Source organism: Scyliorhinus canicula, chromosome 7, assembly GCF_902713615.1.
Source record: "Scyliorhinus canicula chromosome 7, sScyCan1.1, whole genome shotgun sequence".
Lineage (NCBI taxonomy): Eukaryota > Metazoa > Chordata > Chondrichthyes > Carcharhiniformes > Scyliorhinidae > Scyliorhinus > Scyliorhinus canicula.
The window spans coordinates 98,015,696-98,034,136 of record NC_052152.1 but is presented as its reverse complement, the minus strand read 5'-3'; the positions used below and the strand labels follow the sequence as shown (position 1 = coordinate 98,034,136).

At 44.7% G+C, this 18,441-nt stretch overlaps 1 protein-coding gene across 6 annotated transcripts in view; it reads right to left on the bottom strand.

Moving 5' to 3' along the window:
- reps2 (RALBP1 associated Eps domain containing 2) overlaps window positions 1-18,234 on the bottom strand; it is a 259,419-nt gene extending 241,185 nt beyond the window's left edge. For all 6 annotated transcript variants that reach the window (XR_005461312.1, XR_005461313.1, XM_038802518.1 and 3 more), the window contains exon 1: window positions 17,918-18,234. Coding sequence is in view for 4 of the 6 variants with exons in the window: in XM_038802518.1 (XP_038658446.1) it covers window positions 17,918-18,094 (177 nt within the window). In the remaining 2 variants the exon portion in view is untranslated. The remainder of the gene's footprint in view (window positions 1-17,917) is intronic.
- Window positions 18,235-18,441: the final 207 nt, after the last annotated feature.

Here is an 18,441-nt window from a genome sequence, read left to right as displayed (position 1 = left end):
TTGGCAACACCCTGGAGCTGTGTGGAGTAAGGTTTCTAATTTTTGAATGGTGTGAAACAAAGAACGTACTTCATAAATACATAATATAGTTAAACCGAGCCACAGGTTTAGAAACTTCATGAATGGCTTTAAAAAGTTGACAACCGACCTACAAACTAGATTTTTTTTTAAAAAAAGAAACAGAGAACTCACTGATTTCTATGACACAACCTACTGCTGTACTTGACGAGGGACACTCGGAGCAATCAAAGTGTACCTCATATCTTTGGTATTCAGAGAAGCTCCATACATACCATAGATCAGGCTTATGAAATTGAACGCAAGATAACCCCATTTTTCAGCCCCCAAAATCATGTTTTGGCATATATTACAGGTATAGGTCAACTCCTACTACCCCCTCCCCACCACACCCCTTAGTCTGCCATGACACACCATTAGTCAGCCTCAATTTTTCACCTCACATTTGGATATTTTACTTGCCAGTATATGATAACTGTGCGCATGGGATTAAGCAGACAATATAGATGTGTTACGAAGATGCGCGGGGTTTAAAAACACACCCAACGAGATCAACCCCAAATCATGAATGATGAAGATGGCAGCCATTCACACCCATGTCCACACTGCTGGTTCAATTTTATAATCAGCATACAAATTGATCCCTGCTCTCAGGGGGGATTTTGAGGTTTCAAAGGCCAAACTTGTATCTCAACATTTAATGTATCCTTGTAAACATCTTCCTTATCCTCCAAAACAATCAGTCTTTCAATGTTGGCTTGAATGTGAAGATTCATCAGTGGGATTGCGACAGTCCCTCCAGCCACTTCTCCAAATGGCCATTCCTCATTATAGGCCCAGAACAGCAAACATTGACAATTCTGAGATATTATTCTATAATCAGCTAAAAATCCAGTTCCAGCAAGGGCCATTAGATAACAATCAGAAGAGGAAATCTTGCTTCATAATAAATAACTGAGGCAAGGGCAGAACTGAATCATGTTCTGTGGTGAAAATAAGTGGCTTTAGCAATGATGTGGAGGTGGTTGGAAGCTCAACTTGGGGTCAAATATGATATCAATGTTACCAACAGTCTGGTTCAGCCTCAAGTAAATGTCTGGGAGAAGATTGGAGCCTGTGACTACGGAAAGGAGTTTATACTGGGAACTGAAGGCAATGGCTTCAGTCTTTAAAAGGATTAGTTAAAGGAAATTTCACTCATCTAAAACTAGGCATTGTGCAAGCAGAATGAAAATATAGACATAGTGGAGGAATCAAGAAAAGCAGTGGTGAGGTAGAGCTGCATATCGTCAATTTTCATAAAGAATGGAACTGGAAGGATCACCTGGCATTGACTTTGGCACCAGAAATGGCTATAGCAAACCCACCCCTAGTGACCCAGTTCTCCTTACTAACATCTGGGGACTTGTGCTAAAATGTAAAACGCTGCCCCACAGACGCGTCAAGCAACAGCCTGATATAGTCACACTCATGGAATCAAAGAACAATGTCTCAGACACCATCCACTACCATCCCCGAGTATGTTCTGACCCACCAAGGCAGTGGCAAAGTGGCACACATTCGAGGGGGAGTTGCCTTGGGAGGCATCAACATCAATTACAGACCCCCAATAAGTTTCATGGCATCAGGCCAAACATGTACAAGGAAACCTGCCTGCTGATGGCCACGTGCTGCATCCCTTCAACTGATGGCTCCATCATCACTTGGAGGAAGCTCCAAGAGTGGCTCAGTGGCACCAGTACAAACCGAGCTGGCCATGTCCTAACCAACATAGCTGCTAGACAGTGTCTTCACATGCATCAGTGGGTGTGACCACTGAACAGTCCTTGTGGAGGCAAAGTCTCATCTTCACACTGAGGATAGCCTCTGCCGTGTAGTGTGGCGCTCCCACAGTGCTAAATGGAATAGATTCAGAACAGATCTAGCAACTAAAGACTGAGTAACCAAATGGCACTGTGGGCCATCATCAGCAGCAGAATTGCACTCAACCACAATTTGCAACCCCATGGCCCGTCATATCCTCCACTCTACCATTACCACCAAGCCGGGGATCAACACTGATTCAATGAAGTGCAGGAGGGCATTCCAAGAGCTGGGGTCGCCCAGGCCTTTAGAGGCCCCTGAGTCATCGGGGGACAAGGCAGGGTGGTACCCTGACACTCCTGCTGCACCAGTCACCTTGGCATTGCCAGGGTTCCTGTGTAGCACTGCAGGCTGGCAGGGCCCTGCCAGGGTGCCACGCTGGCACTGCCAAGGTGCCCAAAGGTTGCCTTGCCCATAAAAGGTGGGGTGAGGGGGGCCTCAAGGACCCCAGAAGAGGAAAGTTGGGTGTAGTAGGGTTGGGGGGAGGGAGAGTCTAGAGGCTGTAGTGGGGTTGGGGCGGGAGGGCGGTTGCAAGTGCGGCCGGCATGTAAAATTGGCACCCTGATCCGCAAGTCATCTTCCTGCACTGGCAAGCTGAGCATAAAATGCAACCTCGATGGTGTGTTCCCCTCATAGGCCAAATAAATGGCAAACTGCAGTTAAATTGCTGGGTCTTTCGTGACGCTGCACAGAGAAACACCTCACTAAACGTGCCCAAAACGGGACTCTGCTTTTGTCCCGTTAAATCATGCCATTAAATACAAGTAATTGTTATTTAATGGCGGACAGCTGAAAAAGTTATTGTGCAAGACTTAAAGAACCAACTTACATCCAGTCTGCACAAAAGATATCCACGTGGAATATTACAGATTATTTCCATGACAATTAATTATTTAAATGATTAAAGGAGTTTTAAAAATTACGATTAGATCTTTTAAAAATAATGTTCTACTGCCTAGAATCTGCAAAGTGAGAGAATGCGCTGCCCATTTTTTAAAACCAATGATCATTCGTTGCTGGGTTACATCATTATAGCAAAACATTTCAAACAACTATTTTTTCCTCTGTAATAATTTAGGTCATTAATTTCATTGATTGTAATAGCCCAGGCATTTCAAGTAGTCTTTCTTTCCTTGGATCTTTGCTTCTAGGCCAAGATTGCATTTTTTCCACTTATGTATGTTTGATTTATAGTCTACAAATTGTGGTCACTGAAATACAGGAAGTAATTTTAACCCCCTCCCAAATGGATGGGTTTTGGTAGAGTTAAACATCTTAAACCCACACCTACATCCCTCAAACCCAGCTATTTTCAGTTTTAATGGAGTCAGGTCAAGGGATGGGCAACCAACGTGCTGTCAGGGTATTTAAATATAACCAGGTTGTGTAGCTCAGACTTGATCTCCATTTTAAATTTTATCCCGGCCAATCAAGAGTCCTAGGCCTCGGATCTGCCCCTACCCTAACCATCCCCACCTCGCTCTCCTTCCACTCCGTTTGCTGGCTGTGGCTGGTGCCAAAAGACCTACATGCCTAAAAGTTAACCAGCCTCTCATGAAGGATGGAAACCGAACCTGCTCCGAGGAAGCATGGTTGGCTGGGGAACAGAGACAAGAAAAGAATAAATCGGTGTCAGCCTCCAAATTCAGTAGGACCAGAGAGAAGTCAGTTCTTCCCAACGGCAACACAGCTCCCGGTTTCCCCCCCGGCCCCTCTCTCAAGCAAATATCACAGCTTTGGTTTGTATTGTACCTTGACGTACGTCATTTATCTGATTTTAAGGCATGTTCTTTTAAAATCAGTCGAAGGGATTTATTTTTCAGTTGCTAAATACTGTCAAACAACTTTATCTGATGGCTTTATTTATTGCTGGCTGAAGTTGGAGAACCATCGCCCAGTAGCATAGCTGTAACCACGTGGAATTACAGCCCAACAATTCAAAAATTGGAGCCAAAAGTTTTAAGCAAGCTCCTCCTCACTTTCAGAGTCAAACATAAACAGAACAAATGTAGAGATCACATATTTCTGTTTTTAAAAAATATTTTTATTGCCATTTTTTAGTTTTTACAGAACTTAACAAGTAGTGTCCCTGGTATTTACATGTAGTGATGTTTCTTATTTACAAATGTTTACACAAATTGTCTGCCCTGCCCCACCCAACAAAAGGGTCACCTGGACTCGAAACGTTAGCTCTTTCCACTCCTTACAGATGCTGCTCGACCCACTGATATTTTCAGCATCCACAGTAATTTGCTTTTGTGATAGTCCAGTTCTTCCCCAAGATCAACTTTCACTCTGGGTGTCACACACAGTGCTCTGCTCCTCTCTTCTGCGGTTTTAGTTGTTGTCCTCACGGGGTCCGGGGGGGGGGGGGGGGGGGGGGTGAGCGGTGTTCCTGCTCCATCCCCCCCTCCCTTTTCCCCCCCATGTTTCACTCGGTGACTCCCTTAGGTTCCCTCCTCACCTCTCCCCTTCTCCATCTGCTCTTGTCTATTGTGTGTGTTATTTGTTTTCCTCCATCCCTCCTCTCCCCCCCCCCCCCCCCCCCCCCCCCACCCCACCCCTCTCTCTTCCTAGTCACTGTTTGCTTGGAACAGGCTGATGAATAGCCCCGTGCTTTGTGGAAGCCCTTGCCCGACCCTTGGAAAGCCAGGGTGTTGACCCTCTTCCCTGTATGAGGTTCTGGCTGGTCAGATACCTCGAAGACTGCCACTCTCGGACCTCGAAGACTGCCACTCTCGGGCATACTCCACCCATAACCTTGGAAATTGCCTCGAAGAAGGCTGTCCAGAACCCGACACATCTGGGGCAGGCCCAGAACATATGGGCGTGGTTGGCCAGGCCTCCCTGGCACTGTTCACATTTATCCTCCATCTCCGGTGTCTGACAGCAACCAGAAATGCCCCTTGGTTACTACTTTGTATAAGAGGGATTATTACTCAACCTGATCACCTCATGACAATAGGCCAGAAAGAGGTAACACTTCTATTTCAGTTAGGTAGAGGAATGGAGAGCCAATTATACAGAATACAGATTGTTGAGGAAGATGATGAAGGGATAATTTGAGAAGAGGAAACAGTGGTGTGATTGAGTATCTCAAATGACAACAAATGAGGATTTGTATATCGGAATTTATCTTTGTGTTGAGATAAAGAGAGAGCACGGATAGGGAGTCATCACTTGTACAGGGAGAGCAGTGTATTCACTGTAATTCAACAGGAATACTGTAGAACCCAAACAGGAGAGAAAAAACACCATATGGTAGGTTAGGAATTAACTACAGGTTTATTACCGTGTACACAAAACCACAGAAAAGATAATAACTCCTCTCCTCGAAGGGCTACCCTTATATTGTGTGGATTTCCCTTGGTTTTTAAAAAAATTTAGATTACCCAATTCATTTTTCCCAATTATGGGGTAATTTAGCGTGGCCGATCCACCTAGCCTGCACATCTTTGGGTTGTGGGGGTGAAACCCACCCAAACACGGGGAGAATGTGCAAACTCCACACGGGCAGTAACCTGGAATCGGCATCGAACCTGGGACCTCGGCGCCGTGAGGCAGCTGTGCTAACCACTGCGCCGTGCTGCCCCTGGGATTTGGCTGTACATTATCCATGCTGGTATTCACCAACTGGCTGGGCTTGCTGCAGAGTGGCAGTTATCATAGAATTTACAGTGCAGAAGCCCATCGAGTCTGCACTGGCCCTTGGAAAGAGCACCCTACCTAAGCCCACACCTCCACCTCATCCACGTAACCCAGTAACCTCACCTAAGCGTTTTGGACACTAAGGACAATTTAGCACAGCCAAGCTACCCAACCTGCACATCTTTGGACTGTGGGAGGAAACCAGAGCACCCGGAGGAAACCCACGCAGACACAGTGAGAACGTGCAGACTCCGCACAGACAGTGACCCAGCAGGGAATCGAATCTGGGACCTTGGAGCTGTGAAGAAACTGTGCTAATCACTGTGCTACTGTATGGCCCTAGTTGTATTGAGGCCTTTAATAATTCAGGCAGGTAAACACGCCATTAATCCAGGACTGGACAGGGTAGATGCAGAAAGGATGTTCCCAATGGTGGGTGTGTCCAGAACCAGGGTCACAGTCTGAGGATACGGGATAGACCATTTTAGGACAGAGATGAGATACTTCTTCACCCAGAAAGTGGTCAGGCTGTGGAATTAGTTACAACAGGAAGTAGTTGAGGCCAAAACATTGCATGTTTCCAAGAAGCAGTTAGAAAGAGCACTTAGGGTGAAGGGGATCAAAGGGCAATGGGGATCAAAGGATATGAGGGGAAAAGTGGGGTAAAGCTATTGAGTTGGATGATCAGCTATAATCATAATGAATGGTGGAGCAAGATCAAGAGGCTGAATGGCCCCCTACTGCTCCTATTTTCTATGTTTCTAAATAATAGAAGCACCCCCACTGAAACAGGAATCGTATCAGTGCTATGCTCTTTTTGCCTTCCCTGAAGCCATTAATTCTTCACTGTGTTACGATTTTACAGGCACTCTAGTTCCTTGCCCAGATGACCATCCCCCATGTGTGCCTGTGGTTTATCTCACGTTGGGCGGACTGCTAGTTTGTGATGCAGAGCAAAACCGACAGTGCAAGTTCAATCCCCGTACCAACTCAGGTTATTCCTGAAGGCCTCGCCTTCTCAACCTTGCTCTTTGCCGGAGGTGTGGTGATCCTGAGTTAAATCACCACCAGTCAGCTTTCCCCCTCAAAAGGGGAAAACAGTCTATGGTCATCTTGAACTATGGACTTTACTTTTTTTTTTTAAACTTTTACATTGTTCAAATTATTCAAGTCACAAACTTTCTTCTGTGCTAAGCCCCCGTCCATAAATACCTTCTTTCCGTAATTGTTGTTGGAAACAAATCATAGTGAAAACTTGCCCATCTATTTGTCTCCCTGAACCAAAAGGCAATTGCATTGTCACGGCATGTCACCATAGAACATAGAACAGTACAGCACAGAACAGGCCCTTCGGCCCTCGATGTTGTGCCGAGCCATGATCACCCTACTCAAACCCACGTATCCACCCTATACCCGTAACCCAACAACCCCCCTCTTAACCTTACATTTTAGGACACTACGGGCAATTTAGCATGGCCAATCCACCTAACCCGCACATCTTTGGACTGTGGGAGGAAACCGGAGCACCCGGAGGAAACCCACGCACACACGGGGAGGACGTGCAGACTCCACACAGACAGTGACCCAGCCGGGAATCGAACCTGGGACCCTGGAGCTGTGAAGCATTTATGCTAACCACCATGCTACCATGCTGCCCATTATCAGGGATAGGAGGGTATTATTGATGTCATCTGTATTGACCTCAAAAAAGGCATTTGATGTTGCTTTACACAAGAGATTATGCAGAAAATCGACAGCGCTGTGGAATTGGGAGTAACCTTGCAGCACAGTTGTTAAATGATTGCAAGATAAGAGACAGAGAATAAGGTTACAGGGCAACATTTGACTTATGGTGTTCCTTAAGAGAACTATTCTGGGGCTTTAGCTTTTTGCCATGTGCATCAATGGTTTGGCGAAAGATTATAGACTTGTGGGTTCCAAGTTCCCGCTAAATTAAAATGTACAATAGTTAAAAATGGGACAGGGACATATTTAGTGACTGAATTCTATCTGCCAGTCTGTAAAGTGTGAAGTAATCATTTTGGATCCAAGAAAGAAATCCTAACATTTATTTAAATAGGGAAAATATTCAAATGTGTGGAAGAACAAAAAAGGTTTAAACACCCAAGTACACAATCAATACAAGTTAGCACATAACCACAAAAACAATCAGAAGATTAGTCTTTGGGTGCAATTTAACGGAAAAAAGCAGAGTTCTGTGCGGAGTGCATTCAGTGGGGTGTTTTCCGGTACTTGCAGCACAGAGCATGATCCAGCTATTAAACAGAACTCTGTTCTTTTTATGGGCCTCAGTGGGGAAAGCGCCACCGAGACTGCACTTGCCTTAATTTCCTGCAGAGAAGAGCTCAGCTCGGCAGTGCAGGAAGAGATCGATGGTGCCCCAATCTCCCGACCGCGCAACATGATCCTAGACAACCCAATGCCCCATCATACCTATTAGAGGATTCTTGAGCCCCCTCACCCCACATCAGTAGGGCAGGGCACCCCGGGCCCAAACCCTGGCATGGGCACGGTACACTCACACTGCCAGCCTGGTGCCCAGATTACATCAGCAGTTGCATCAGGTGTCACCTTGCCCAGAGGACAATCATCCAGGGGCATGCGATCACCTGGGAGACCTCCCAATCACCCCTCCCCCCCCCCAAAATAAAATGTGCCTGGTCCACATTTGTGAAGACCACTGCCAAATGACGCCAGATCGGGGATTTGATCCCGGGCACTGGGTAGATCTGGTGTAGATTCAACTGAGGCGAACTACCACTTGGTTGTGCAAATCTGGGGCCCGCCCATTGATTGTGGGTGGGATCCAGCTCGTGACACCTTGCGAGATCCTGTTAGATCTCGTGAGGCGTAACGAACCGGATAAATCTTGAGAGAAAGGCCTCTCGTGAGACTTACCAGCCGCACCCAACTCGGGACGTGACACAGCCATTAGATTGTGCTCGGTCTCTCAAGGTTTAGGAATATAAAAGGAGTGGAAGTTATGCTTCAGTTTTATCATTTCAAGTGTCTCCATTAGATTATCTCTCAGGCTTCTAAACTCTGTTCAGATCCAATATGGATTACTGCATGCAGCTTGGGCCACAACACCTCTCGAGGGACAGTAGTCTTGGTTGGTATACAGTCTAGACTCACTAGAATGATACCAGTGATAAGAAGGGTTAAATTACTAGCACAGCTGCGTCAACTTATCATGTGCTCCCTTGAGCTTATCTGACAGAGACACTTGAAAAGGATTCAATAGTGCAGATGCAAAAAAGATATTTTCTCTGATGGAGGAATGAATAGGAGAGCAATCAGGAATCACTTCTTTCTCACACAGGGCAGTACAAATGGGCAACGCTCTTCTCAAAAAGGCTGCAGATGCCCCAGCTGGAGGATTGTGTCCGATTCTGAATGACATGAAGTCCAATAAGAGGGTGTGGTGGAGATTAATGGCATGATGGCTGAGGGAATTCAGTTATGTGGAGTGATGCAAAAAAACAGGATTGGTCTTAGAGAAGATTAAATGAAGTTTTAACTAAAATACATTCAAAATCATGATGGATTTTGACAGTGTCTCTTCATTTTCTCTGTCTGCAGCGACACAAGTCTCAGTAACTAATAGGCATGGTGTTAAAATGCAATTGATAAATGAAACAACAGTGAGTGGAGGAAAAAAAATGTATTTGCACAGCTAATTATAATTGGAATGCATTTGGAAACATATGTAATAGAAAGGGAGTTACATAAATTCTTGAAAAATACAATTGCAGGGCTGTGAGGAAGAAACAGGGAAGTGGGATGAATAGAACAATCTAACATGAAGCCAGCGCAGACAGGGCATGTTAATGTTGAAGTTGTGCTGCAATAGAATACATGCTTTAAGTTGAGGGTTACAAGCATCTCTCACCAATTGGGAAAGTATTAGGTCTTGATTATAATAGTACTAAAAAGGTGTTCACACTGGGCATTAGGAGAACTGGTAAAGTCTGTGTATTTACTCTGCAGCCTTGGATATGAAATCGGTCTCATGCTACAGACTGGCTATTTATTCATTCTTTCCACAACTTCCGAATATAGGATTTAACGTGCTGGGCCAAATGAACTAATTCTGTGATGTAAATTCTATGATTCCAAATGAAACTTGCTGAATTCCTCGTTCACTTTATTAACTGGGACCAACACATTAAAGGGGGATGTCAGTCTTAATCAGGGCAGTTTAAAATATAATGGATCTTTTCCAATACCATTTTTCTGTGGCAAAGTGCTTAAACTGATAACTGGTCAGTGAAAAATTCACAACATTGGTTTCTTAATCAAGTGCTCATGTACCAGCAATTGAATAGTACTTTTTGTAGAATTAACTCTGTTCAAAGAAGACAGCCTAAACTGCAATCTATAGCACCTTTTGTGTATTTTGTCCTTTTTCAATCATTTCTCCCGAAAACAAGGTCCCAAACCTTTTCCTTCCAGGACAGTTTCACAAGCACCCAAACAACTTCCGTACCTCACCCATGAAACACATAAACCCAGATAGTCAGAAGCTACACATTTTGGAAACACAATCACAAACAGTGCAAACCTATCCTTACTAATCATATTTGGAAGGATCCTGGAGAGACAACCATGACCGATTTTTCTCTCTCCAACCCAAAGACCCTGAAGCTAACTGCAGCTAAATCCTATCACCACCCTGGCCAAGATGACCTAACATGAACTCAAAACAAAAATCAAACTAATATACACTGATCACAGAAAAATCAATGGAAGGCACTGGACGTATTTAAACAAAACTGCCAATCGAGTTGGAAAACCAGAACATTTGTTTGCTTTTCATTCTGGAATTGGATGCAGGATATACTCCCACCCCTATTTTTAATGACCTTAAATCATCCGCCAGTCTCTCCCACAAATGGGAAATCACGTGGGTGATGAGTGAATGAGTGGTGAGGTTGAGAGAGAGGCAGTAGATTTTTGGATGAACGCAAGGTTATGGGAAGTGGAAAATGGGTAGCAGGCCAGGAAAGTATTGGAGTAAATCAAGTCTGGAGTTAACAAAAGCAGGGATAATGGTTTCAGTGGCAAATAGGGAGGAGAAGCAAAGGATGGAATTATGGAGATGGAAGTAGGTGGTCTTTGTGATGGAGAAGTGGGATTGGAAGCTCTGCTCATGGCCAAATAGGACACTGACCAACCTACGAATAAAAGATTAATGAAACAGCACTGGCAGACCAAGCTGTCGATTGACAGAAAACTTTCATTGCTGGACTGGAGTGTGTTTGGATATTATAGAAACAGTACAATTCTGCGTCAGGGCATGAATTTAACTATCATCTTTTAAAGCACCAGTACAAGGTTAATTTTGGTACAAGTACATTTCTACAGTAGATAAGCAGAATGTAAAACAAAAAAAAGTGAACAAAGTAGAGATATTTAGATTTCGAACAAAAATTCACCTAACCAATATAATGATGTGGAGATGTCGGTGTTGGACTGGGGTGGGCATCAAGAAGTCTTACAACACCAGGTTAATGTCCAAATGGTTTGTTTTGAATCACTAGCTTTCAAAGCGTAGCTCCTTCATCAGGTGAACGAAGAAACATATATACATATATACACATATACACATATATTTATATATATATGGTAATTAAGTCTTTACAGGTCTAGATGGTGCAACTGGAGAGAGGGATAATCACAGGTTAAAGTAGTGGGAATCGTCTCAAGCCATACAGTTGGTAGGATTTTACAAGCCCAGGCCAGATGGTGGGGGGGTGAATGTAGTGAGACATGAATCCAAGGTCCCGGTTGAGGCCGTACTCATGCGGTACATACTCGTGCGACTTGTCTACCTCATACGCTGCAGGAAAGGATGTCCCAAGGTGTGGTCCATTGGCGAGACCATGTCGACACTGCAACAACGGATGAACGGACATCGCACAACAATCGCTAGGCAGGAATGTTCCCTTGCGGTCGGAGAACACTTCAGCAGTCAAGGGCATTCAGCCTCTGATCTTCGGGTAAGCATTCTCCAAGTTGGCCTTCAGGGAGCTTGCTGAGGGAGAGATGGAATGTTGCAGCAAGGAAGATCGAGAAGGGTGTCAGTGCGATGGCACAGCCTTGTTTGACCCCAGTCCAATGTGAATTGGGTCTATGACGGATCCGTCAATCAGGATCACAGTTTGCATGTCATGGTGAAGCAGACAGAGGATGGTGACATACTTTCAGGAGCAGCAAAAATGGAGGAAAACACTCCATAATCCCTTGTGGCTAACAGTGTTGTAGGTCTTTTATGAGGTCAAAGAAGGCCATGTACTGGAGTTGGTGTAATTCCCTGCATTTCTACTGTAATTGCCACACAGTGATGATCATGTCCGTTGTGCCCTTTGGTGGAAGGAAACCGCATTGGGGCTCTGGGAGGAGCTCTTCAATCAGAGAGAAAGCGACTAAGGAAGATTCTTGTGATGGCCTTCCCTGTGGCTGACAGAAGGGAAATTCCTCTGTAGTTATTGCAGTCGGGCTTGTCACCTTTCTTGAAGATGGTCATGATTACGGCATCTCCGAGGTCCCCAGGCATGTTCTCCTCCTTCTAGATAAGGGAACTATATTTGCACCGAAAGTGTTTTGGCAGCGATTCCATCTGCTGCAGATGCCTTATTGTTCTTCAGTTGTCGGACGGCCTTTTCTACCTCGTGCCAGGTTGGGCGGGATGGAGTGGAGGACATTTGCGTTAGATTCTCTGTTAAGGGTGTCTTTGGAAGTGCTTCTTCCAATGGGTGTTGACTGTCTCTCTATCCTTTACGAGTACCCCAGCAGTGAGGTGAGCCTTCAGTGCTTGGGCAGTAGATGGTCTTGATTGGATTAAAGAAACCTTATTTCACGGTTGCAGACTAACTGCTGTATCTCCTGCGCGTTCTCCGCCCACCATCTGTTCTTTAGGCCATGGGACTTTTGCTGGATCTCAAGAGTAAGAAAGCAGTTTCACAGGCAGCAGAGTTAGGTTGCTGTTTCAGGTTCAGAAATGCCTTGTACTTGCAGCTCATCAGCCCCTGGATCTCATGATCATTCTCATCGAACTAGTCTTGTTGTTTCCTGGTTGAGTGACCAAGCGTCTCTTCACAGGTGCTGATTGTGGAGGGCTAGCAGGACATTGTGGACAATCTGCGTCTCTGGGTCACCTGTGTATTGATTTTCCTGGAATCCTTGAACCTCATCCACCCATCATACACTGTATCAAACCAACAAACCTTATAGCAATAATCAAATATGTTAAAGTCATTTATTGATAACTTTCCACTTCCTTAAAAAAAAAACTTAATGTTACGACAGGGCAATTGCAACATCAATCTTTCAGGTCCTTAAGTTATCAATGCCAGAAACTGTAAGCACTTGAAAACTCTATCTCATGTGAATAAACATTGTGCAATTGACAGAATGGATTAGAGAGCCAGAGCTCTCAATCCAGCAATATCATCCTTGGAGTTCAGGTGTTTTAATACTCTAATGGATATCTGGGCTTTCAACCAAGTAAATGCACAACCAAGTTAATTTATAGGGGTTTCAAATGCCTGCAGTTTAAGCTATTGATAATTTGAATGATTCACACTTTTATTGCCCTGCAATAAAATTGAGTTTTTATTAGAAAGTGGAAAGCCTTGAATGATGTTTTTAAAATCTTTATAAAAAATACATCCTATTGTCACTATCAGGTTCATTGGTTCTATACAATATACAGTGGGTGACTGGGCACAGAAGTACCATAAGGGTAAATGGTGACATTTGATTTCAGTAAAAAATTGGGAGTCTAATAATGACATGAAACCATTATGGAGCGTCATAAAAACCCATCTGATTCATTCATGCCCTTCAGAGAAGAAAAATCTGCTCAGCCCAGCGGCACAGTGGTTAGCACTGCTGCCTCACGACGTTGAGGTCCCAGGTTCGATCCTAGCCCTGGGTCACTGTCCATGTGGAGTTTGCACATTCTCCCCGTGTTTGCGTGAGTTACACCCCCACAACCCAAAGATGTGCAGGCTAGGTGGATTGGCCATGCTAAAAATTGCCCCTGAATGGGAAAAAATTAATTGGGTAATCTAAAGTTGAGAAGGAAAATCTGCTGTCCTTACCTGGTCTGCCCTACGTGCCTCTGGCACTGTAGCTGACTTTTGAATATCCTCTGAAATAGCCTCAATTAAAGGGTAATTGGGGATGGGGTAATCAATGCTATCCCAGCCAGTGAGAATCAGTTCAATAAATACAAAAAAGGTGGCATGGGCTGTGAGAGTTATAGGGTTCTACACTTTTCATTATAACTTGGATGAAGTTGTTCAAACCTCTGGTGCGGCCGCATTTAGAGTATTGCATGCAGTTCTGGTCGCCACATTACAGGAAGGATGTGGAAGCATTGGAAAGGGTGCAGAGGAGATTTACAAGGATGTTGCCTGGTATGGAGGGAAGATCGTATGAGGAAAGGCTGAAGGACTTGAGGCTGTTTAGAGAGAAGAAGGTTAAGAGGCGACTTAATTGAAGCATACAAGATGATCAGAGGATTAGATAGAGTGGACATTGAGAGCCTTTTTCCTCGGATGGTGATGTCCAGCACGAGGGGATATAGCTTTAAATTGAGGGGAGATAGATGTAGGACAGATGTCAGAGGTAGGTTCTTTACTCAGAGAGTAGTAAGGGCGTGGAATGCCCTGCCTGCAACAGTAGTGGACTCGCCAACACTAAACGCATTCAAATTGTCATTGGATAGGCATATGGACGATAAGGGAATAGTGTAGAGGGACTTTAGAGGGGTTTCACAGAACGGCACAACATCGAGGGCCGAAGGGCCTGTACTGCGCTGTAATGTTATATGTTCTAAGTCTCACAGCACCGAGATGGCACCTGGCAGCCCCTATGCCTGCCTCCCAACTCGTCTGACTAAAGCTTGCACTCATCCAGCGATGAAAATCCCAAAGCAGGCAGGCCAAACCGGGATTTTTCCCAATTCCCACTACTCACTTAGAGGATGAAACTTCAAACCATTAACCCACCTCTCCTCTGCAAAAGGCTGTCAAACCTGCTGAGTATTTGTATTCTGCTTCATTTAGCTGTCCTTCCTGTTGAACACCATTATATCCAGCACTTTTGTTACTTTCGCAATCACTAATCTTCATGCTAAATACTATAAATATATTTTTTTTAAACTTAAGACTGAATCAAATATTTTCTTAGTTGATGATATTTGAGTTTTTGTTCTTTAAAAGTCAGATTTGTATGTCAAAACCAAAAGAAAAATCTCAGCAGATCTGGCAGCATCTGTAGAGAGAGAAAAGAGCCAAGAGTCCAGTTGACTCTTGGTCAAAGATTTGTAGGTCAAGCAGATGCCGATCCGGGATGAATACCGAACACAATTTTACACGGGGGCGAGGGGTCTAATTGGCTCCTCTGGTTAGGCTCTTATATGTTGCAAACCATCCATATTCTAGGAATGCTGTGAAAATAAACTCCCCATTCGGCCATATATTGTCAGCAGGTTAACACATCAAACAGCCTCTTCGTATTCAGCATTGATCTGACTCTGCACGTGCAAGGCACAGTAGCTGGACAAATATTCATTCAGAATTGCACATTGTTCTACATTATATCCTCATAGAAGAGTTACGTAAGGTGCACAGACTTCGATTTTAATTATTCGGTTAACACACAACAGCTTGATTATTCTTTCTACGGATCCTGGGAGAAATTTGATTTGTATTCACATACCTCGGCAACAGCAAATTAACTGTCTATCAAAATATTTCTGTGAAGTAAATTACAAAGAAACCCTTGCTTGTGATAGAATGGCTTTGAAGTATATTCACTGGACTAGTAATCCGGAGACTCAGGGTACAGCTCTGGGAACCCGAGTTCAAATCCCACCATGGCAGATGGTGGAATCTTTTTTTTTTAAATGAGTCAAATGATGAGCAGTCAGTTGTTGTAACCACCTAGTTAACTAATGACTCTTAAAAATAGCCCAGCAAGAGCAATTCGGGATGGACAACAAATGCTGACCTTGCCAGCGATGCCCACATCCCAATAAAGAATAAAGAAAAAACACTTGACATAGATAAATGGCAGATTGCTCTGAACAAAGAGGAATGTAGACTGTCAAATTCCAGCTCTGGTTCTGAATCCCTGTGTTCTAAAATCAGCCAAGTTGTTCCAACCTTTAACCAAATGGTGATAAAGCTACAGCATTACATGGTAATTGCTCCACTATGATCTGTCAATTTAAAAAAATGGACAAATTCAATTAGAACAACCTACTCTCAATCATCAGCAAACTGATGGGAAGTATTCCAGTTATACTGAATCACCAATCTATGCAGTTGTGCTCGAGTTCTGCCAGAACCACTTGGCTCCAGACCCCATTAGAGTTTTGGCCTAAACATGAAGATAAGAGTGGAGACAAGAGCTGAATCCCAGAGATAAGATGAGAGTGCTTGCCTTAGTGTTAAAGGATGATCCTGAGTAAAGCAACAAGGAACCTTGGTAAAACTGGAGTCAATAGGCATCAAGGGGTCAATGGAACAAATGCAAATGGTTGTAATTTTTGGAGGTCATTGGCGTGGCGGGGGGATTGACATTACATTCGTCCTGATTATTGTTGGGTGTAAATTTGAGACAAAATGTGAAAAGTAGAATAACAAATATCTTTTTTTAATTTTTGGAGGTTATTTATCTCAGCTCCAGGAGGCAATAGCCATCTCCCAAAATTACTTTCCACTGACCCTCAATAGCATTACCATCACAGACTCTCTCACCGTCAATATTTTGGGAATTGCCACTGCCCAGAAACTGAACTTGACCAGTCACATACAGATCTTGGCTACTAATCAGGTCAGAGGCTCAGTTTTCTGCAAGCATCTCATCTTCCAACCTTCCAACATCTTTCCACCACCCAGAAGGCAGGGGGAGTGTGACAGAATATTCTCAAAATTCCCTGGACGGGTAGAATGCAAAACTCAAGAAACCAGCCCCATCCATGGGTGCCAAAGTAGTTAGCACTGCTGCCTCACAGCTCCAGGGACCCAAGTTCAATTCCGTCCTTGGGTGACTGCCTGTAAGAGTTTGCACTTTCTCCCCATGTCTGTGTCGGTTTCATCCGGATGCTGCGGTTTCCTCCCACAATCCAAAGATGTGCAGGTTAGGTGGATTGGCCCTGCTAAATTGCCCTTAGTATCCAAAAGGTTAGGTGGGGTTACTGGGTTACAGGAATAGGGCGGAGGCATGGGCTTAAGTGGGGTACTCTTTCCAAGGGCCAGTGCAGACTCAATGGGTCGAATGGCCTCCTTCTGCACTGGAAATTCTATGATCCAGGACAAACTGTCCATCCAGCACGCCACCCACCAGCTTAAATACCCCATTCCCGCCACCATCGGTGCAGAATAGCTGCAGTGTATGCTTATGTACTGAACTACATATTTGCAGCAAGATGTCAGGTTGCTTTGGCAGCGCCTCCTAAATCCACCATCTAGAAGGTCAAGGACAGCAAGTACACTAGACCACCATCACCTCCAAGGCACACATCATGATCAATGTTCCCTCCAAGCTGCACAAGTGAGCTGCCATTCGGAAATTGGGAATGTGCCATTCTGGGAATAAATAAGCTGCAAAGAATCAATCCCCCCCCCCCCCCCCCCACCCCCAAAGATGGGTACATACATGGGCATGTATCAGTTTTAAAGGGGCCATGCAGTACCATCCACACACTGCAAGATATTAGAGGATACATGCCACTGTTCCTTCACGAGGCTGGGTCAAACCACCTGGCACTCCCCACTTAGCAGGGTATCTTCATCACATGGACTGTAGCAGGTCAAGGTGGAGGCAGGTGCACCTTCTCATGGGCAAGTGTCAGCAATGCCCATGTCTGGAGAATTAATAGGAAATAGATTACACGACCATATATATATGCCCTTGATTGCAAATCAAACGAGCACTCCACCCTGCATTAAGAAATCCTCTTTACCAGGGTTATGCAAGTTTGATTAGAAATTCACCTGAAACAATACGAGTGACTGTTTGAAGACCTCGGTCACAAATACGCGAGGTGAATGCATGAGTGGTAAGCTTTTGTGGCGATTGTCACTGCTGCAATTGGGAGAATTCGCCCACAATTAGCTGCAGTACTCACACAACGATGGGGAAAAAAAGATTCACTTCACGATTAGAGAAACGTGTGAGGAAAATATTTCCTCTAAGTGGCTGGTGGGAACTCGTAACAACTTGAAAAATTAAAGACAAAACACACATGTGCAGTGGGAAACATTAGAAAGATTTTTTTTGTTAAGTTTCGGCAGTGCAACAGCTGAAGAGTCAAACTGGAAAAATGACATTTGCCTCCTCCACTCACCTGGTGTAAGGTGTCCGGGGGGAGCTGGGAGGCTCGGAATAACTCGCCAACTTTAGTTCCGGCTGCAACTCTGCCCGTGGAGTCGGCAGCTGGCAGAGTGAGTAAGAAAAGGTCGGAGTACAGCCTCTCCTCCTGCTCACTCACAACCATTCCCGGAGCCCAGCAGTCTCGGGACATCCTGCTGCTAATCCACTGCCTGCACCCCTCACCCTCTACTGCTCTTCACTCCACTCCTCCTGCAGCCCGTCCCCTACGCACATACACACACTGAGCCACTTCTAAATGTATCGATTTCCTCCCTCAGCAGCCACCGCCATTTTTTGAAGCCGCCCACCTGACGTCAGCGCCGCCCTGCTGCAGAATTCAATCCAGCTGTTTCTGCAGCTGCAGCCCCAATTCCAACCCAGTCCGGGACCGCATGCCCTGCACCCCCCAAGGTGACTTCAACACACCTCACGCAAACCGGCGGCACTTTCGATCGCAATCTACAAAACAAAAACATTTATTTAAATAGCTTGGAAACT